Source organism: Panthera onca, chromosome B4 (assembly GCF_046562875.1).
Source record: "Panthera onca isolate mPanOnc1 chromosome B4, mPanOnc1 haplotype 2, whole genome shotgun sequence".
NCBI classification, from domain to species: Eukaryota; Metazoa; Chordata; class Mammalia; order Carnivora; family Felidae; genus Panthera; species Panthera onca.
Window position 1 is genome coordinate 28,329,552 of NC_138345.1, and position 23,513 is coordinate 28,353,064.

Sequence of the window (23,513 nt, forward strand, 5' to 3'; positions counted from 1 at the left end):
ATTTATGCCTTAGTCATGCATTCAACTGAAAGTTTATGCAGTGGGGCTTCAGATCCAAAGAACTTCTCTACCCTTGAATTGTTTTATGAGCTCTGCAAGATGCTCCCCATGGCTGATTTTGAAAAATTAGTCTATCAAATTGTACATGGTTGACCAAACCAACCTGCTCCTGAAGCAGAAAGAGAAAACTTGAGGTACTAAGAGAGGAGCTTACTCTAAAGGGCAGTCAGCCTGTGTGGTAGATAGAGCCCTACTGTTTCAGTTGCTTTCAGGTTCTTTTCTTTCATGAGACCTGTCTACACTGCTCTCTCTTCTTGTGTTCTTTCTTTAGCATTCCATTAATAAACTACTACCCAATGTGAAAACTAAACAAAAACAAGGGGAAAAGGTAGGGTGTTTTGATCATATCACTATTAAGAACTTTAAGAAGACATCAATATGTAAAGTTTCCTGGTGCTGAAAAAAGAGACTAGCAGTGTTTTTTGCTTACAAAATAGAGTAGCTACAACTTAGGTTTTTGGAAGGCAAGTTCCTCAGTGAAGTGTTTCCTTTCTAGTTACTCAAGGGTGACCAAGAAATAGTGAAGCAAAGGCCATTCACTGTCACCTAACTAATGGAAGCCACACCATTTATACTAGTGAGTTATTTTAAAGACCTTTATGGAAAGGGAGAAATAATAGAGAAGAAAGTGGTCGGTGGCATTTAGCCATGCTAGAGACCAGCACATGAAACTGATATTCACACATCTGTGGCATAGTGTAAATCAACAATCTAAAGTATATTTGAAAATACAATATGCCATTAAAATGTTAATTATGTAAGAAGTACCTTTAAAAAGCTATTCTTAGCTGTGAATGAAATCTCGAGTTAGGATCATATTGAAGAAGCACTATTTTTATTGTAGATATTAAATAAACTAGGACATGTTTACTTTCAAAAATAAAGCTAGGTTAATTAAGTCCTGTTGTCTTGCAAGACAATCAACTTTAAATTGTGTGTGCAGGGAAGATAGTATAACTTGGCAGTGCTCCAACATATCTATACTCATCTCATAAGAGCTTCTTGTGGTGCAGCCCAAAACTCTCATGCTTCTATCAGTTAAACGTTCTTAAATATATATACTCTTATTTTTGAGACACCTGTTTTATAGTCCTCTCATAATTTTAGTTTTTCAAAAGTATATAAAACTAATCTGATAATATAAAATATTGTTTAGTATGTTAGTCATTCCTTAGTTTTTTAATTGGTGATCTGAAAGAATGATCCCAAGCAACAGTGACCTAAACATTTTTCTGACTTGAAGTTTCTTAAACTCTATAGAAATTTACGTGTTTACAAAAATGCCAAGCAATGAAAACTTCCTTGTAATAAAAATATTTAAAATCCTGATGTTACCCATAGCAAGAAGGCTTTCCTTGGCGTACATAGGTTATAACACAACACTATAAGTAATCTATGCAAAGAATACATCAATTACTATATAACTTAGCATTGAACCATGTTATACTTCTCTCTCGAGACTCAGTTTAACCTCCTCTTCAGAACCTTTTTCAACCAAAGGTACTGTGAGATGTAGAAAAAGCTCAGCACATGGTTCCTACTCTTCATCACACTACTGTATCTCTTGAGTTCCACTTTTGCATCTATAATATGAAAAGACCAGCCCAGATGAACACAGAGGTATTTCTTTCACTGTGCTTGTAAGAGAATCCAATTTCATTTGTACTAAATATGCACCTCTAATATCTAATTACCTCTAAATGTCAAACTATTAAGAGGTGACACTAGGAAGGAATTTGGACTTTTCCCACAATGCTGAACCTCAGTTGTACACTCTCTTCTCTTTAAAATCCCAAACAAATTTGCTTACCTAAATTACAGTGTTGTACACAGTTCTTTTGGCCATTAGCCTTATAGCATATATTCAACATGTTGTTTTTCCAAAGTTTCGTAGGCTATTTCTTGTCTTTGCCACCCCCTTCAGTGTGTTATGTAATTAATTTCTAGTGCAGTTAGTTCTGTTTGTCATTGTTTGTATTTCATTTTTCCGTTGTCTTTGTCTGCGTAGTATATAAATTATTTTTGTGTTTGTGTATGGGAAGCATTTTCATGGTTACATATGTAAGCTGTACTCCTCCAAGCCTACTATCCCACCCCATTTTCCCTCTAGTTAATAAATTTGTTTCTTACAAAGCTATGGTTTATTCTGAAACTACTTTTGTATATGCTCTAATTGAACAAATAAGTAAATATATTCAGGGTAATGAGCCCCAGATTTCTTACTATCGGAGAAAGAAGTTACAAATCAAGAAAAGTGAGAAGGCTAGAATAAATCCTATGGTTTTCTGTTGGGATCAGTTGTGTCAGTATGAACTTAACGCAGTAAAATCTTGGTTTATGAACATAATTCATTTCAGAAACATGTTTATAATCCAAAGCACTGTGTATCAAAGTAAATTTCCCCATAAGAATTAATGGAAACTCAGATAATTTATTCTACAACCCAAAAATATTCATATAAAAATGATTACTATACTGTAATATAATACAAAATAACAAAGAAATACATAAAGAAAAATAAACAAATTAACCCACACTTAACCTTTGAAAACCTTCATGGCTAGTGTGAGTGAGATGAGAGAGGAGGGTTATTGTATAGGACAACTTTTACTATCACTAACAGAATCACTGTTCTCTATTGACTCAGTGGAATCTTTTTCTGCATGGGAGCCATTGTATACGCTCTCATGGATGTTGACTATGGTACAGTATTAATATACTCTTGTCCTATACTGTATTTAATGTAACTGGCAATACGGCAGCAAAGTGAAAGGGTCTATATCTGCAGGCAGCCTGACCTAGAACGAAGTGAAGCATTCCTGAGCTTACTCTTGTATGGAAAAGCAAAGAACTGTCTATAGGTGCTTTGAAGTGACAAAAAGTACACTAGTGTCAGTTGTGGGCACCTTTCCAATGTTCCGAAAAATCATTGATTTCTGCCAAACACCATGGCCTGCGACCAAACATCTGAGCATGGGAGACGATCACCCACAATCCCGCAGAGAGAGGACCATGATGAGTTGTGATCATGTGACGTTCGGTGTCACATACGACTGGTGTTGCAAGACATCACTTGTTTATTAAGTTAAAATTTATTAGAAATGTTTGTTCATCTTGCGGAACACTTGCAGAACAAGTAACTCGCAATCCAAGGTTTTACTGTATATATAAAGATAGGTAGATACAAAAATATAGATGGGATATATGAAAGTATTACATACATATAAAGTATATACATACATATATTTCCTAGCTCTGTCTGCTGAGAATTCAGGAAACAAGATACCTGGTAGCAATGAGCATACCTAGGACCCAGGTCTAGGATTCAAATAACATTCTTCAATAAAAGGTACCAAGGCTGGGGCGCCTCGTTGGCTCAGTCAGTTAACCATCCGACTTCGGCGCAGGTCATGATCTCATGGTTCATGGGTTTGAGCCCCACGTCAGGCTCTGTGCTGACAGCTCAGAGTCTGGAGCCTACTTTGGATTCTGTGTCTCCCTCTCTCTCTGCCCCTCCCCCACTCATGCACCCATCCTTGCACTCTCTCTCTCTCTTTCTCTCTCTCTACCCCTCTGTCTCAAAAAATAAGTAAACATTAAAAGAAAAAGGTACTAAGACTCTTTGCATAAATGGCTGATTCTAGAACTGAGGTAGGGTAAATATAAGCTAAGCCTGGAACAACAAGCAAGAAAGTATTTTTTAAAAAGCATCCTGTCAAAAGGGCGTAAGAGCCAACTTGAAAGAACACCCATTGGCCAAATCTGGAACAATTTTAGCAGCATAATAAATAAATGATAGTATTGGATTATAAATAATCTGTAGAATAAAATAAATATCCATGCATCTGTACTGATATAAATACTTAAATACATACATGGGGGAGAATGGAAAGTTCTTCCTTATAGTAGAGTTTCAGTTATAAATTAAGAAGTAATTAGGGAAATGGAAAATTGCTGTAAGCAAACTCCATAGTATAATTGTTGCAGGCAAGAAATATCAATGAATGCTAAAATTAATGGATGAAAGTATGTGGAACAAAAGGATATTTGCATAATATCAAAGTATTTCCTCACCAGATAATTATTAATCTTAAAAACATAATAACTAGTATAAAGAAACCTGACAGACACCTTCTTAACCAGGTGATTAAGGTTAATAGAAATAAGAGATAGTGACATTATATACCCCTGTAAGATATATTAACAAAGGCCTATCACTTAAGTGGTATTCCTGCTCAAAAGTATTTCCTCATCAAATCATTGGAAAGCATCAGGGAAATCAAATTGAGGGGCACTCTACAAAATAAGTGATCAGTACTCTTCAATAATGTTAAGGTAATGAAAAAGCAAAGACTAAAGCAACTTGCCAGACACTTGATTGGATTGTAAATTTTGGAGGAGACTATGGAGACCTGACAACTAAATGCACTGTGGGTCCAGAATTCGTTTCTGAACTAGAAAAGAAAAGGGCATTAGTGGGAAAACTGGCAGAAGTCAAATAAGGTCTGTATGTTACTTAATGGTTTTGTATTAACATTAATATAATGGTTTCCATAGTAGACCTGTGATTATGTAAGATGTTCTCCCTTAGGGAAGCTGGTTGAAGGGTATACTGGAAGTCTGCTCGTTTTACAACTATTCTGTAAGTCTAAAACTATTTTATTTTTTTTTAACGTTTATTTATTATTGAGAGACCGAGAGAGACAGAGCATGAGCATGGGAGGGGCAGAGAGAGGGGAGACACAGAATCTGAAGCAGGCTCCAGGCTCTGAGCTGTCTGCACAGAGCCCAGCACAGGGCAAGAACTCACAAACCACGACATCATGACCTGAGCCGAAGTCAGACGCTTAACCGACTGAGCCACCCAGGCGCCCCAGTCTAAAACTATTTTAAATTTAAAAAGATTTTTTAAATCCTGAATAAAAGGAAGTAAAACCCCCTTTTCTTGGGTTTCCTTAGTATATCTTTTAAAAAAGTTATTTTCAAAAATATTTCTTTATAAATAATAATAGAACAAAAGGAAGACTATTTAAATATGATAATTCAGTTTATGAAGTGCATCTGCTGTCAGATCTTTGGCTCATTCCCTGGCCTTTGTCCCATTCCTTAGCCTGTCTAGTAGAATGCCTGAAGCTACTCCCTAAAAGGCTCAGGCAAGGTCTTCATACCCCTCTTGGTCTTCTCCACACTGCAGGGTGCCAGCTTACCTTCCCACCATTTCAAAGCTGGTCCCAATACCTTGAACTTTGGGGACAAAGATAAATCAGGCTAATTTTGCCTTTCCTTAGGAGTTTTCAGATCTAGTTTAGGTTTTGAGAGACATGCCTCTTTTTGGAAAAACTGTGGGATTGACAAGGCTGACACAGAAAATGAGCATTCAGTTGCAATTCCAACTCATACATATTAGCTAAGTAAAATAACACTGAGTGGGTGTACCTAGTGCCAACTGCTTTCCCATACATCATTTCTTTTCATTCTTACAACAATTCTGTAAGATTAGCTCCATTTTGTAGATAAGGAAACTGAGGCTCAGCAATATTAAATATCTGCCAAGATGACATATATTAAATATGGAAAGCCAAGGTTCAAAACTAGGTCTCTTTGACTCCAAAGCATGCTATTGTTTTATTTACAGATTCAACAGAATCTGTAAATATAATATATACACGCACACACACACACACACGTGTGTGTGTGTGTGTGTGTGTGTGTGTGTGTGTGTGTGTATACATTATACACACACCGAATCTAACATCCATACGTGAAATACATATAAAGAGCAATAGGGAGAGAATTTTTTCATTGTATCAGTGCCCATCCATACAGATCTTTCCTTTTGTGGTGTTTCTGTTAGCACTGAACTCTTCTATCTCATGCTCCCTTTTCTAATTGACCTCAAAATTTAAATCTTATTTTAAAATAAAATATATTTTTATATTTTGTAATTTTAAAATTAAATTTCTATTTTTATATTTCATATTTAATTTTTATATTTTAAAGTTGAAAACCTCAAATCTCTTATTTTCATGGGCAAGTCACATATCTCTCTGGATTGTAAACATCTTAACATAAGAATACCAGGTCGTGTATTCCTTTTGAATTTCCCACAGCCACCAGCAAGGCTAGGATGCCATAATTACTAACATGATTAGTGTTTTTCAGATTCATAGTATCTAATAAAACTGAAAGAGAAAAAAAGGAAATAGTATTGAACTCTACATAGCAGTCTTCTTTGATAGTCAACAAATAGTTGTTATCCTCATTCTTCTCCTTGGTCTAGAATTATTTAACCACTTGATTATTGCTATCATAACAAATTACCACAACGCTTAAGGGCTTAAATGACACAAATTTATCACACAGCCCTGTAGGTCATAAGTCCATCACAGATCTCACTAGGCTAAAATCTAAGTGTTGACAGGGCTACATATCTTTCTAGAGATTCTAAGAGAAGATTCATTTCCTTGTTTATTTGGGCGTTGGCAAAATCCAATTTCTTTGGTTATGGGATCAAAGACTCCACAAAACAGTTTCATCCCAAGAGAACTTCTCCATGCTACTTGTTTTTAGTCACACCTCCCTCTCACCACAAACCCTGGTAACCATGATCTGTTCTCTGTCACTGTAGTTTTGCCTATTTGAGAATGTCATACAGATGAAATCATATAGTATGAAATATATTGTATCTGGCTTCTTTCACACAGCATGCCTTTAAGATTTGTTGAAGTTGTCACATGGGTCAGTAGCTTGACTCTATCAATGAGTAGTATTCCATTGTATGGATGTACCAATTTATTTATCCATTCACCCCCTGAAGGACATTTGGATTATTTACAGTTTATGGAGATTACGAATACAGCTACTATATACATTAGTGTATATGTGGTTAATTATGAACATGGTTTTTGGTTCCCTTGAGTAAGTAATCTAGAAGTAGTATTGTTGAGTCATACATTAAATGTGTGTTTAATGTTTTTGTTTTTGTTTTTTAATGCCAAACTGTTTTTCCAGAGTGGCTGTTCTGACCCATCAGTACTGTATGAGAGATCCAATTTCTGCACAGCCTCACTACTATTTGATTTTATCAGTTATTTCTCACTTCAGCTATTCTAATAGATGTGTTTTTATACTAGGTGTTGTTTTCATTTCATTTCTCTAATGGCTATTGAAGCTGAACGTCTTTTCATGTGCTTATTTGCCATCTGTACAGCCTCTTCCTTGTGGTGTCTGTTCATGTCTTTTGTGCATTTTCTAATCAGGTTATTTTATAAGTTTTGAGTGCTCATTGTAATTGTAGTAAATATTCTCCTAGTCTGTAGCTTGTCTCTTTATTTTCCGATCCTAAGCTTTCACAGAGCAAAAGTTTTAGACTTTGATGAGGTCAGTTTTATCATATTTACCTTTTAAATGGATCATGTTCTTGGTGTCATGTCCAAGAACTCTTTGTTTAACCCCATATCACCAGAATTTTCTCCTTTGAATGCTTTAATTTTTTATTAGATCTATGATCCATTTTGATTTAAAATCTTTGTAAGATACAAGGTTGAGGTGAGGTTCATTTTTTTGGATGACCAGTTGTTCCAATGCTGTTAAGAAGACTGTCCCTTCTCTATGGAGCTGCCTTTATACCTTTGTCAGAAATTAATTGTCAGTATTTGTGAGAGTCTGTTTCTGGACTCTATTCTGTTCTGTTGATCTGTGTGTCTGTTCCTTTGCCAGTATCACAGCATCTTGATTACTATAATTTTGTAATAAGTCTTAGAATTAGATAATGTTCCTCCAACTTTAATTTTTTTTAATTGTTTTCACTATTAAAGTTCCTTTGGCTTTTCATGTGGATTTTAGAGTAATCTTATCTGTGTTGTATACCTCCTGCTGGGATTTTGGTTTAAAATGTGTTAAATCTATAGATCAATTTGGGGAGAACTAACATCTTTATCATGTTAAGGAGTGTTCCAATGAATGAATGTGGTATATCTCTCCATTTTTTTAGATCTTTTCTGTGGGTTGGGGGTGGGGGCTTGTGAGAAAATCTATTTTTCCCCAGCTCCATTGAGATATATTGGACATTTAATATTGTATAAGTGTAAGATGTACAATGTGATTATTTGATATACTTTTGTATTATGAAATTATTACTACAGTAAAGTTAACACATTACTTCATACAGTTGCCAGTTTTTGGTATGTGGTGAGAACATTTAAGATGGACTCTTAGAAATATCAGCATACAATGCAGTATTGTTAAATACATTCACCATGCTATACATTAGGTTCCCAGAACTTACTCATCTCATCATTGGAACTAGTACCCTTTGACCGCCATCTGACTTCTCCCACTTCCCCAACTCCTGGAAACCACCAATCTCCTCTCTATTTCTATGAGTTCAGTTTTTCCATTAATCTATACATCTGTTTTTATGCAAGTGCCATACTGTTTTGATTACTATAGCTTTGCAGTGTAGTTTGAAATCAGGAAGTGTGATGCCTCCAGCTTCGTTCTTTTTCTCAAGATTGCTTTAGCTATACAGGGCCTTTTAAGATTGTTTTTTCCTATTCCTGTTAAAAAAAAAAGTCATTGGAATGTTCATAGGGATTTCATTGACTCTATAGATGGCTCTGGGTAGTATGGACATTTTAACAATATTAATTGTTCCAGTTCATGAACACAGAATATCTTTCCATTTATTTGTATCACATTCAGTTTCCTTCATCAGGATCTTATAGTTTTCAGTGTATAGGTCTTTCACCCCTTGGTTAAATTTACTTCTAAGCATTTTATTCTTTTTGATGCTCTTGTAAATGAGATTGTTTTATTTCTCTTTCAGATAGTTCATTGTTAGTATATAGAATTGCAACTGATTTTTGTATGTTAATTTTTTTATGCTGCATAGCTCTTTGATATCTCACATCAGTTTCTTTGTAGTTTCAAACACACAGATTGTATACATGTTTTATGAGATTTATAACCTATGTATTTCTTCTCTAAAGGGAGAAACTATTGTGAATATTTTTGTTTTAATTCAGTTTATATAAATTCACTTATATAGCAACCAATATTATTGAGTTTTGTGGGTTGACCTTATATCTTATGAACTCGCTAATTCTCAGATTTTTTTGTAGATTCCTTCAGATTTCTATGTAGACAATCTTCTCAAATATAGGGACAGTTTTATTTCTTCCTTTCTAATCGTATATCTTTACCCCTGTTTATTGACATATTACAAGATGTCAGGGGTGGTAAAAGTAGACATCTTCCTTTTTCCGAACGTTAGAGGGAAAATATTGTCTTTTACCTTTAAGTATATTGTTAGCATTTGGTTTGTTATAGATACCTTTATCAAATTGGGTAAGTTTCTATTCCTAGTTGGCTGAGAGTTTTCATCATGAATAGATGTTGAATTTTTTCAAATGTTTTTTCTGTCAGTTGATGTGATCATGTGGTTTTGCTTCTTTAGTCTGTTAATAACAGTGAATGCATTAATGGATTTTCAAATATTCAACCAGCCTTGGATTCCCTGGAAAGCCCCACTTAGTCATTTGCTTTTAACATGTTGCTCAATTTGACTTGGTAATACTTTGTTGAAAACTTTTAAGTCAGTGTGCAAGAGGGATATTGGTTTATAGTTTTCTCTATTTTTTATACTATTTTTATATGGTTTTGGTATCAGGGAAATGCTAGCCTCATAAACTGAATTGAAAAGTGTTCCTTTCTTTTTACTTTCTTGAAAAGGTTGTTTAAAATTAGTTGTAGTTTTTCTGTAAATGTCTGCTAGAATTTACAATGGAAACCACCAGGGCCCAGAGTTTTGTTTTGTTTTGGGGGAAGGTTTTAAACTACAAATTCGACTTTTGAAGCAGTTATAGGAATATTCACATTAACTTTTTATCTTGGAAAAGTTGTAATAGTTTCTAGTTTTTTGAGGAATTGGTATTTCAAAGTTTTCAAGTTTATTTGTGTAGAGATATTTACTTTACAGGACTGTATTAATAAGGAAAATAGCTAACAATTAAATATAACTTACAGTGTGCCAGGTACAATACTAAGCACATACTAATCCTTACAGCTACCCTAAGAGGCACTATTATCCTCCAAATTTGTATTATATTATGTAAAATGATTATGGGAGCACCTGGGTGGCTAAGTTAGTTGAGCATCTGACTCGATCTAGGCTCAAGGTCATGATCCCAAGGTTGCAGGATCAAGCCCCACATTGGGCTCTGTGATGAGCGTGGAGCCTGCTTAAGACTCTCCCTTTGACCCTCTCCTCTGCTCACTCTCTCTCTGTAATTTAATTAATTAATTAATTAATTAAGTGATTATGTACTGCCTTACAAGTATCTTAATGGACATAAATTTTTTTATTTTAAATGTAAGTAGTTGCACACAATCTAACTTCTGGCATATTAAAAATATTGACATTTTGACATTCTTATATTGAGATCCATAGCAATTTAATCTTTCACTTTTAAAAAATAAAAAGAATAAGCTCTTCTTTAAGAGTCAAAATGTTGTAATGTTTACTCCTTGAACTCAGAGTATTCCCTTACTATCTTTTGAATATCTTCTAGCTCTATAACGATACTCCTTTTTCATTCCTGTTATTAGTAGTTTGTGGCTTCCCTCTATTTGTCACTCATACTAATGGTTTATCCATTTTATTGATCTTTTCAAAGAACTAGCTTTCTTTTTCATTGTTTTTCTCTATTTTTTTTTTTTTTTGTCTTTAATTTTATTGATTTCTGCTCTTTATTCCTTCACTCTGCTTGCTCTGGACTTACTTTGCTCCTTTTTCCATTTTTTAACACAGAAGTTTAGAATTTTGATTTGAGAATTTTTTATAAGCATTTAATACTATAAATTGCCCCTTAAGCACTGCTTTACATACATCCCACAAATTGTGATGTGTTGTTTTTCATTTTCTGTTTGAGTTATGGATTCTTTAGAAACACGGTACTCAGTTCTCACAGTATTTGGAGATTTTCTCATCTTTCTGCTATTAATAGCTATTGAATTTATTTTGGTCAGAGAACATACTTTGTATGGTTTTATTTTTTTTAAGTTTGTTTTGTTATACGATCTTAAATATGGTCAGTTTTCATGAGTGTTTTATGTGCATTTAAAAAGAATGTGTAGGGACACCTGGGTGGTTCAGTTAGTTAAGCATCCAGCTCTTGACTTTGGCTCAGGTCATGATCTCATCATTTGTGAGTTCAAGCCCCATATGGAGATCTGCGCTGATAGTGCAAAGCCTGCTTGGGATTCTCTCTCTCCTCATTGCCCTTCTCTCTGTCTCAAAATAAATAAACTTTAAAAAATAATAAAAGTCAAAAAAATAAATTAAATAAATAAATAAATAAATAAATAAATAAATAAATAAAATGTGTAGTCCTCTATTGTTGGATGCAATGTTATACAAATATGAGTTTGTGTATATCCTTGTGATTTTCTGTCAACTTGTCCTGTCAGTTAATGTGAGAGGGGCATTGAATTCTCCCACTGTACACATGCATTTTTCTTCTCTACTTCTGTTCTGTTGGTTACATATTTTGAAGCTCAGTTGTTAGATGCATACTCTTTTATAGATTGTTATGGCTTCTTGGTGAATTGACCCTCTTACTATATAATGTTTCTCTATATTTCTGGTAATTTTCTTAGCTCTAGAGTCTACTTTGTCTGATATAAAATAGTTACTCTAGCTTTCTTTTGATTAGTCTTTACATAGTATATCTTTTTCCTTTTTACTTTTTTACTTTTAACCTATCTATAACATTGTGTTTGAAATAAAGCCCTATAAATGGGGCTTGGTTTTTTTTTAAATCTCTTCTAACAATCTATATCCCCTTATATTGCTTCGTTTAGACCATTTACATGTAATGTAAGTTTTGATGGTTGGATATAGGTTTACGATTGTATTATTTGCTTTGTGTTTGTTCCCTCTTGTCCTTCTGTTTCTCCTTTCGTGCCTTATTTTGGATCATTTGAATATGTTTTAGTATTGTATTTTCATTTGTTTATTTCATTTTTACTATATCTTTTTGTATAGAATTTTTAGTAGTTGCTCTGTAGATGAGAATTTACATACTTTTCACAGTTTACTTAGAATAAGTATTTCACCACTTCAAGTAAAATGTACAAACTTTACGTCCATATGGGTCCTATTACCTTCTCTCCTTTATATTGTAGTTGTCATATATACTACATCATTTCTTTTGTTCTCTTTCATTCATGACATTTCAAATTTTTCTCTAATATCATTTACCCTTCTTTCTGAAGGTCTTCCTTAGCAGTTCTTTTATATCAGGTTTGCCGGCTGTGCACTCTATTCACTTTCCTACATCAGAGAATATCTTTATTTTACCTTTGTTTCAAAAGTATATGTTCCCTGGATACAGAATTTTGGGTTGACAGGTTTTTATCATTTAGCACTTTTTAAAAAAATGTTCTTTTTCCTTATGAAGCCCTTTATTTCTAATGATAAATCTGCCTTCTTTTAAATTATTGTTCCCATATAGTTATGTATCATTTTCTCTGTCTCTTTTCAGAATTTTTTTTATCTTTAGTTTTCAGAGTTTGATTAATGGTCTAGGCTTGGATTTGGGGGGCTTTATCCTATTTGAAATTCAGTTAACTTTTTTAATCTATTGGTGTGTTTTTTATTAAATTTGGAAAGTTTTTGGTTGCTACTTCGTGATATATTTTTTTTCACACCATACTCTTTTTTTTCTCCTTCTGGAACTCCAATGACCAAATGTTAGATGTTTCATTATTGTCCCACACATCTCTGGGACTCATTTTTTTTTTAATGTTTTCACTTTGTTGTCCAAATTGGGTAATTTCCATTTATGTACCATCAAATTCACTGATCTTTCCTCTTTCACCCCCATTTTGCTGTAGAGTCCATCTGGTGATTTTTGTAAAGAAATTTGTTACTGTATTTTTAGTTCTAAAATTTCCTTTGGGTTCTTATTTATATCTTCTGTTTGCTAATAAGAATTTGCCTAGACTTTTTGTCTTTCCATTATTTTCAAGTGTTCATCCTTAGCTCTTGGAGTACTTTCATAGTAGCTGATTAAAGTCTTTGATATTTTCAACATCTGTGTCTTTTCAGTATTGCTATCTTAGAATTTGAGATTTTCCTGGTTCTTCATATGCCAGGTAATTTTGGATTGTATCCTAGACATTTTGAATATCATCTTATGAGACTCTTGGTCTTCTTTAAATCCTGTGGAGAATTTTGATATTTTCGGTTTAGCAGGCAACTTATCCAGTTGTATCAGGCTATAAGTTCCAAACAATTTTCTATGGGTTCCAATATCAATTTGGTTTTCAAAGCATTTACAATGCTTTTTGGATCTGTGTGCCATACAGTGGCTATTCTGGGACATGACTAACGGTCTTATCCTTACTTTAGTTCTCAAAGCCTATGGTCAGATCCACACATGGGAAGTTCACAAGCAGCTTTATATGGTTATTTTCCTGTACTGCTCCATTTCTATGATCTCCCGGTACTTTCAGTTCCCTGAGACTTCCCTTTCTAGTTCTTTATCCAAAATTCTGGGACTTCTTGGCCATATTTTGCCACATACTCCCCACTATGCCTGCAGGAAGAAGGGCTGCAAGAAGTTAGGGAGAAAGAACTTGATGGAAGTTTGTACCATCCTCTTGGAGCCACAGCTCCTCTGGACAAAAAGTTTCCCCTTCTTTGGAGTTTTAGGTACCTTTACATTCTTGCCACCATCATGATCTCCACTGCTACCTTGGGATGATATAGGGGCTGGGACACAAGAGAATCCAGGGGAAAAAATGGTTTTCCCCTTCTTTGAGTCCTTTCCTACTCCTTGAGCCTAAACTAGAGAGCTTTCCATAGAGTTTTTTCTGCTATGCCCCAGTGTCTACTTCTAGGTTTAGGCTGCCTTGAATCCAAGCCAGGGAGTAGGAAAGTGATTAAATAGTATTTTGAATTCTTGTCATGTCTTCTTCCCCAGTCTTCTTGGTATGATTTACCTTTTAGAGTCTTCAAATAACTCCTCCATGCATTCTCCCCAGGTTTTTTTCAGCTGTGTTCAATGGGACACGCAGGGTGGTTTGTGTTTATTTCATCTTAACCAAATTTGACCTTAGCTATATATATTTCTTTACTTTTGTTTAAGTTAACAGGTATTCATGGAGGCTGTGAATTACATTTATTGTGACTTTGATGGACAGTTATACCAAAAATATATGCATATATGTAGAAACTAGAGGATACATGTATGAAAGAAAAGTGAAGCTGTCTGGAAATACTCGGAAAAACCACACAGTAAAAAAAATCATTTCTGATTAAAGTTTAAACACTTTATGTTTAACTTCAGGAATCTATTGGCGTTTACTTCACAGCACTGTCAGGGAAGACTTACAGAATGAGAGAAATGTGAACTTACCTTTAAAGAATCAGATTAGTAAAAGTTTTTCAGATGGAATAGATAACAGCATTCTAGGCAGAGGGGTCAGTCTGAGAAAAGGCAGGTATAAATGTGCATGGCATGTGTGGATGCGCGTTATAGAGGAAGAAATGAAAGCAGGAAAGGAAAATCTGGTTCAGTTACCTGCTTCTTGTGCCATATTAGAAATTGCTATAAAATCTTCTCACAAACACATTTGAAATGGTTAGGAACACATTGGTATGAATTCAAAATGAAAGTTTTAGAATTTTGTACATGTGCTTAATAATCAGTCCTGTACTTTGAACTGGTCTATCCTGCCATTGACATTAAGTCTTCTGGATCTTTGGTTAACATGAATTGCATTTGCTATCCTTGCTTTTACTTACTAGGAATTACATCTTATGGCAAAATAAATATGTCCTATCTCTCTAAATTTGTGCTATCTGCCATTGACTTATTTTTCAGTTAAACTTTTTTTACTGTTTTTTAATATTTATTTTGAGAGAGAGAGAGCGAGAGAGAGAATCCTAAGCAGACTCCATGCTGTCAACACAGAGCCCAATGCAGAGCTTGATCTCATAAACCATAAGATCATGACCTGAGCTGAAATCAAGAGTCAGACGCCCAACTAACTGAGCCACCCAGGCATCCTAAACTTCTAATTTTAAGATAATGATAGATCTGCAAATAATTCACAGATAGTTGTAGATTCACAAATAATTCACAGATCCTATATGCCCTTTACTCCTTTTTCCCCCAATGGTAACATCTTGTAAAACTGTAGTACTGTATCACAACCAGAATATTGACATTGATATGGACAAGATACAGAACAATTCCATAGAGCTCCCTCATTGCCTTTTATACACCCGCCTTCCCCTACCCTCTGCCCCAACCCTAACCTCTCACAACCACAAATTTCTTCTCCATTTTTATAATTTTGTTATTTCAAGAATGTTACATAAATAGAATCATACAGCATGTAATCTTTTGGATTGGCTTTTTGACTTTCCATAATTTCTTGAGAGATTGATCTAAGTTGCTGCATGTATCAGTAAATTGTCCCTTTTGTTGCTGAGAAGTATTTCATGACCTATTTTTCAGCTATCTTTTGCCATTATTTGAAAAAACAAAGTCTTGTTACTCAGGAATTTTTCCTCATTTGTGTATTTGCTTTGGAATTTGGGCTAAAGCAAAAGCCTTAGGAGTATTCCAGTTTACTTTTCTAAATTGTATTTTGGTTCATCAGTCACAATGTGTTGACATTAGTAAGTCTTACAGGAGAGAAAATCTTGTGCACAAGGAGATTCTACTACTTTACTACCCTTATCTTTTCTAAACTACAAGTAAGATCAGAACACATGAGGAAGATGCTTGAACAATATTTAGCTGTTCCCAGTACACCCTCACGCTAGTCCATGGATGAAGCAGGAAGGAGCTCGTTCCTAGCAGCCCTCTGTAGTGAAAGAAGTGTGTTCACGCTGCAGACCAGCAGTAGGATATTTTCTCTTTTCATTAGGCAATATGATCCTAGTTCAAAATTCCAGCCCCAATAATGGGGGAAAGAATGGAGACTTCCAGTTTTTAAATCGCAGTAAATTGTGGGGGACCAGATTCTGAAGTATGTTAAATGTTCCTAAGGAGCCTTGATTTTATCCCAAGCAGAAATGAAAGAATGAAGAAGTGAATAAATCATTTACTTGAATTGCAGACATGTTTTTAATTAGCTATAATAACTATAAGTAGAAAAATTAGTAATGTCCAAAATATCATTTTAACTTTTCATATCATCGTCATCTCCTGTCTTAGTAAATAATAACTGTGGTTTGATTTTCATTTGAGGAGAAATAAAGGGCACATATAAATCTACAATAAAAAACTATATTACTATCATATAGTGATACAATTGTCATACTGTTTATTATTTTAATTTAAGTACACGCTTCAGAGAGAGAAGAAAAAAAGATGTTAGAGATTTGCAAACACTGGTGTTTATCCTACTGCATTATAAACACTTTAGCAAAGGTTTTTAAATTGTCATTTTGCTGATGGCAAGTATAAAATGAAGATACAAGTTAATTGGAAGTTAATCTCATTATTACCTACCGTAGACAGTGTTTTTTATGCCGCTCTAAAGAGGTTTATGCATATTTTAACCATTTTTCACATAGCGATCATCTTTAAGTACTAATATAAAAGTTAATGAGTAAAGAAAATCTGCTGAATAAATCTATCTGATAAGCCAAGGCACTTACAGAAATACATGCTTTATGTGCGCTAAGATTTTTCTTGATTAGTGTTCCATTTCTCAATTCAATTACCAAACTTAGGGGAAGTCTAAATCAAGAGTTTTGACTGGCATATTCAATGGGATTTGATTGGGGTGCAGATAAGTACATGATGTGATGTTTTAGCATGCCTTTATTAGTATTCTGATCATAATTATGTGTACTCTGCTACCACTTTTTTTAAAAGCAATTTTTAACTCCATCATGTCTTCTATATATGCACATGTTCTTAATAAACTATTAGAATCAATACAATGTACATGAATATACAAAAATGTACTTTCTGCTTTTCAAAATAATATGCATCTTTACTCTGATCTTATTCTGTATAGAATACTACAGTCAGCTCACTATAAGCCTAGGTGGCAAAGGGAGATAAAGTAACATCTGAAAATGTTTACCAGTACTGTGATTATGATTTACCAGAGGTTAGAACAATGAATAGAGTGGCAGAGAAAGTACAGCGCCCTAGGCATTGACTCTGGACACAGTAAAGTTTCGTACAGTCTTCTCTCTAGTTGGCTGGGACTCTGGTTATACAGTGTAGCAGAAAGTGCGTTCTGCAGCCATTCAGACCTGAATTAAAATTCCACCTCTACCATCTAATAGCAGTGTGTCCTTGGGCAAGTTATTTAACCTCTTCAAGCCTCAAGTTTCAGTTGTCTTTTTTTTTAACTTATAAAATAGGTAGTTATGAAGGTTAAAAGAAATTAGTTTATAAAGCATCTAGCACAGTGCCTAAAACAGAAATCTGTGCTTTGCAGAAGAAACAAAAAAAGGAACCCCACTACCTACAGGTAGAACTCCTCTCCCAAAGAAACCCTAAAATCCCAGTGTGCTTATAATACTAATGTATATATAATTCCTGGGTTGTATGTAAACATTCACTAATTTTGCTCTTTAATGTACCTTTGTGAGTGTGGTAAAACGGCCTGCTTAATTTCTTTTAAAAAGTTTACTTTTCAAGGACACGTTACTTCTAAAAGGGAAAAAATCCAAATTGAATATAATCTAAAAGTTACTTTTCAGATTTCTAGATGTTAAAAATGTTTGTGACGCATGGATCTATTTTAATCTTTTGTACTTTGATTTTAGCAGGAAAGGAAGGACAAGAAATCCTGGGGCCTGAAGCTCAGGCAGATGAAGCGGGATGTGCAGGTACTCTCTTGTCATTTTCTTTCATACGGCAGCCTTTGAACAAAGTCTTTTGTGTCACTGGTTTTTGCATTTGTGAGTCGTGAATTTAGTCTGTTTCCTCCTCTTTCATCTTGACCTCCTTCAGTGTTTAAGTACCCAGGCATATAGGGCACTATATGTAGCATATTTTTCCATCCAAAAAATTAGTGTTTAAATGATGATTTGAACACATATCAAAAATTTTACCAAAGCTATAGAAACACAGATTTAACTATTCTGAGTTTCATTATTAGTTACCAGGATCTGCATTGAGTTGCCCACAAGACAGAAAGCAGAAGGGAGAAGAATAAGCAAATGTCATGAGTTATCTATAAACCGGATGAGAATCATGAATATTGATGAGTTGAGTGAAAATGTGTCACAGAAAACAAGAGAATCAAAATTTTTTTCTTGTAACTTCTGTGATTGAAAAAGGTCAAGATGAAGTTAAATTATAGTAAACAAGGAAATTTGCTTCTAGATGACTAAAAGTACATATACCCTGAGACTTAAGCCTATTCCTCTGTAATGGATTCAAATCAGATTTAAAAAGCAAAAGAGTAGGGGTGCCTGGGTGGTTCAGTCAGTTAAGCGTCTGACTTCAGCTCAGGTCATGATCTCACAGTTTGCAAGTTCAGGCCCCGTGTTGGGCTCTGTGCTGTCAGCTTAGAGCCTGGAGCCTGCTTCGGATTCTGTGTCTCCCCTCCCTCTGTCCCTTCCCCACCTTCTCTCTCTCTCCCTCTCTCTCTCTCTCTCTCTCAGAAGTAAACATTTTAAAAATTTTTTTAAAAGAAAATGCTATCTTAAAAAAATACTGTACTTAAAAGTAGTATAATTGTATTTTGTATATTCCACCCTAAGTTAGAAATTTCTATCATATAATTTTAAATAAATTTTGCATGTTCTTTTTTTTGGTTTAACAATTCTAGTTTTGCAGTGCATTTTAGTAATATTCCATAGAGCCCTATAAATTATCTTCCATTATGTAAGATGAGTGTATTTCATAATAATATGTCAAAAATAGATTTTCATCTATAATATAAACGAGCACTGCCGTACTTGGCAGTTCTGTAAAACCAAGAGTAAATCTTTGTGCTGTTATTAAAGATGCATTCCAAATTAATTAAATAATACTGGAGTATGTGATGATTTACAGTACTTGCTGCCTAAGATTTTATATTCTGCCTTTAACTTGGTTGTGTTTAACTTGCATGAATAATGTATTCAATATGTATGTCATCAAGTATTTGTCATGCTAACGTACACATTATATAAAATATTTAAACTAGATATGTGTTTTTAGTAAATAGTATTAATGAACACAAAAGAATGCTGTTTATTACTCCTTTACTGAATGTTAAATGACTTCTATTACCAGAGTTAAGGGCATCTTTCCCCCTTTTAGGCAAAATGCTATCAAAACAAACATTCACAATTCCGAGTGTCAGTATTTCACCTCACACTTTGCTCTTCACTACAAAAATAAATGAATTTTTTCAGTTGGAACTACTGAGTAGTATATAAATTCCCTTAGTCCCCCTCCCCCTCTCTGCAAAGTCACATCTGGAAGTTAAGGTAACCTTGTACTAACTTAAATTATTGCTGAAATGTACGGTCCCTCCACCCAGAGGAAGGTGATCCCTGCAGCTTTATTTCCCTGGAACGTGGGGAGTTAGGAGCAAGCAAACATTTAATAAAGCCCTGAAAAGTGTAGTTGTAAGGAAAGAAGGGTAAAAATTAGACATCTGAGACTTTTGAGCACTTAAACTTTAAAGTTCTGTTTTGCCTTTGCTTTTGTTACTTCCTTGACTTCTAGGGAATAATGTGCTGACAAAGTAAACAAAAACATTGTACAGAGGTCATCATCATTAGTTCAGAACTTTGTCAGATCCTTTCTTCAGCTGACTTCCTTTTGCAATTCATGAAGTTAAGAGAACTGAAGTCTCAGTTTAGTATTCAGAGAGTGAAAAATTCACCCAAAACCTCCTTTGTTCCTTCTGAGCATCCCTTTTTTGTTTATATAGTTAATAGTTTTGCCAAGTTTGAAAAAAATGGAAGATAGGAAGAAGCCGAAGGATACTTTATTCCAATGGAAATTATTGATAGCTAAATAAAAATGTTTAATCTTTATATTAAATGTTTGCCCCTCTCTCCTTGCTCTAATTCATGATTATAATCACGAGTTCTACACTGTAATTCTACACTTTGGCAAATGGTTATATGGTCATATGGTCCTATGATCCAAAGTAATTCCATACTTTGACAGTCAGCTCTGAGTTTTGTCATATCTAAATACAGCCAAATTATCATTATGTTTCTATATATTTACTCATCTCTCTACTATTTAAATCTGTAAGTTTATCAGTATTAAGACTAGAAATTTTGCTTTCAAACTGAGTTTTTTACAATGTGCACTTCCCAACGCTTAATAAATTTGTGTGTAAAACTGCAAAATTTCTGGTTTCAGCTTGAAATTGTTTTGGTTAGATGCAGGTTCATGGAGACCGCATAGTTTAGTTGGAAAGACCAGAATTTGATACCACATCCCTAATACCAAATATTTGATCTAATGGTAACACTTTTTTACTATGTATCTAAGTTTTCTGATCCTAGTTATTTTCATTGGGAAAACTTTTAGTTGAGAAATTATAACGCTAACCTTACAGGACTGCTTTTAGAAAAATAGCTAACAATACATAGCACTTAACATGTGCAGATACAGTACTAAACACATACTATATTAATTTAATTCTCACGACCACCCTAAGAGGTACTATTATTGTCTCCCAAATTTTATATCATGTAGATTGATTATATACTGTCTCACATATTTCTTAATGTACATTTAAATTTTTTTCATTTTAAGTATAAGTAGTTACAATCTAATTTCTGGAATATTAAGAAAATTTTTAATATCACTCTTCTATGTAAAATCCAAACAATTTAATACCTGCTAATCATTCAATTTTTAAAAATATGAGTAAGCTCTTCGTTAAGACTCAGAAATTTTATAGTGTTTACTCATGATATAGAATTTGATGTTAATGTAGTATGTATTTCCTATTTGAAGTTATTTTTGATCAGTTGTCATTTCTTTATAAGAAAAACATGCATATAACTTGAAATTTAAGTTTCTTTTTAATTTCTAGGGATAAGACTCTTAAAAAAATTTTTTAGCATATGGATTTATCATATAATTATCAGTACTACACAGTTGACCACAGCATAAATACATTAGAAACTCTAATAAATAATTATTAAAGAAAAATGTACTGGAAATGAAATTAAAGGAGCCGAAGTATTCTTTGATGAGTTCATTTATCAACGGTTTAATGTTACTTATTTCCAGAGGAAAAAATGTTCAGCATTAATTCTTTTTCTATGGTTTGTTTAGCACTCGATAACCTTATTCTCATAAATAAAGGGGTGCAGTACATTTTTGTGATAACTGATTTACTTGATTCTTTATACATCTTTAGAGTTATGTGCAAAGAGTTATGGTTACATACCAATAAAGTATTTTTAGTGTGGTTAACTGACAATTCTATTAAATGCTCCTTCAATTCTGTTGAAAGCAAAAATTCAAAGCTACCTAATTTGCTCAAGAATTTGTTTCCCAGTCATTAGAATCATCCACTCCCTGATTCTCTGGGACAAATACCAAAAAGGCTTTACCAACACTTACTGATCAAAGGACTGATGATATCTGTTCTTAGCTTTTGTTATTTTTCCCTCTCATTTAGAGGCACCTTGATTAATATATTCAGAAATGGTTGGGGAAATTGAATAATGTTAATTTCAGTACATTTTGCCAGTACTTTTTTGTAAAAATCCTTTCATCTTACCACATGAGGTAACAATATTTTCATCAATGCCTTAGAGCTACAAACTTAGTTCATTCAGTTTCTGGAAATTTTGTACCTAATCACCTAACTAGCAAAGCCAGTTATCACTGTTATACCAATTAGTCAGATCAGACTTTCTGTCAGGAAAAAAGTATGTTTTCACTTTCCTAATTCAAATAATTTTGCCAGTACACTATTTGAGAAATTTTATAAAATGTCTCCTATGAGGAACATATAAATTCTAAGTAATGAGAAACAGAGAAACATACAAAGTATAAACATATCTTTTGAAAATAGATTATTCACTAACTATAGAGAACAAACTGATGGTTACCAGAGGGGAGGTTGATGGGGGATGGGTTAAATAGGTGATGAGGATTAAGGAGTACACTTACCATGAAGAGCACTGAGTAATGTATAGAAGTGTTGAATCACCATATTGTACAGCTGAAACTAACATAACACTGTATGTTAACTAGACTGGAATTAAAATTAAAAACTTAATAATTTTCTTAAAAAAGTAGATTATTCAGTAGTGAGGTTATTTATATCTAATATAATTTCTATAAGTTATAAAAATTTTTGTCTCCAAATGAGTAGTACATTTAGAACCAGTCAGTATATAGGTAAGCTTATAACTTACTCAAGATGCAAGTTTCATGTATAAAATACAGACTGTATAATTCTGCAAAATGTATACGATTTAAAACTCATTATTCTAGCATCTAGCCTAGATGCGTGCATGCGCACACACACACGTACATAATAGGATATAGAAAAATAAACTTTGTATAAGTGAAGACTTTAATTGAAATAAATGTAATATAATTTAATAAAAATATTTTAAGCATCTTGTAACCTATATGGAATCAATAAATCACATAAAACTTAAATTTCACTCATGAGTATAATCTAGTTTAACTTGAAAACTTGCAGTTACATTGAAAAGATTCAGTGACATGGACTTGTACTGAGTTAGCTGTTCAGAAATGCTTATTTTTCCAGCTGTTGACAGAATGTAGGAAAGATTTTTAAGAATACTCTTTGCTCTGACCAGGGTTCCTGAAGAGAAGTAAATTTTTTAATAATAGAGAATTGAACAGGTGGGGTAATTAAAGGAAAACTACTCTCCATCCCTTTGGCCTTACTATTATATATTTGATTTCAGAGCTTCCTAACCAGAGCCAAAATATCCCTATTTCAGTCACTAGGCTTTACTCCCGATAGAAATCCATGTAAACAGGAAAAACTAGAAGGCCTGTGGTGGTTTTATGTTGCCTTGATTAATCAATAAAGTTTTCCCCAATCAGTATTTTGATTTTTTCCCTTTGGCAACCTGGAGGTTTTTATATTCCAAAGCAATGCACCGTATTAATGTATTCAAATATGCTTTTTTCTCTTCTTCCTTTTAAGTTTAAGCAAAGGAGGGGGTGCCTGGGCAGCTCGGGTGTTTAAACATCTGACTCTTGATTTCGGCTCAGGTCATGATCTCACACAGTTCGTGAGATAGAGCCCCACGTAGGGCCCCACATTGACAGTGCAGAGACTTCTTGGGATTCCCCCTCTCCCTGCCTCTCTCTCTTCCTCTTCCTTGCCCGCCCCCCTCAAAAATAAATGAATAAACATTTTTTAACAAGTTGAAGCAAAGGATACTATGAAAATGGGATAGTGGAGGGAAGAACCTTCTGGATTGTAAGAAAAAATATACACAGAAGTTG

At 33.9% G+C, this 23,513-nt stretch overlaps 1 protein-coding gene across 6 annotated transcripts in view; it reads left to right on the plus strand.

Moving 5' to 3' along the window:
* The window catches only part of ZEB1 (zinc finger E-box binding homeobox 1), a 272,730-nt gene that overhangs the window by 150,580 nt on the left and 98,637 nt on the right, over positions 1–23,513 (plus strand). For 3 of the 6 annotated variants that reach the window (XM_060659027.3, XM_060659031.3, XM_060659033.3), the window contains exon 3: positions 17,870–17,932. The exons of 1 other annotated variant lie outside the window; for it this stretch is intronic. In XM_060659027.3, the coding sequence (XP_060515010.1) occupies positions 17,870–17,932 (63 nt within the window). The remainder of the gene's footprint in view (positions 1–17,869; positions 17,933–23,513) is intronic. 2 more of the 6 variants (XM_060659028.3, XM_060659032.3) reach the window with 1 other exon arrangement.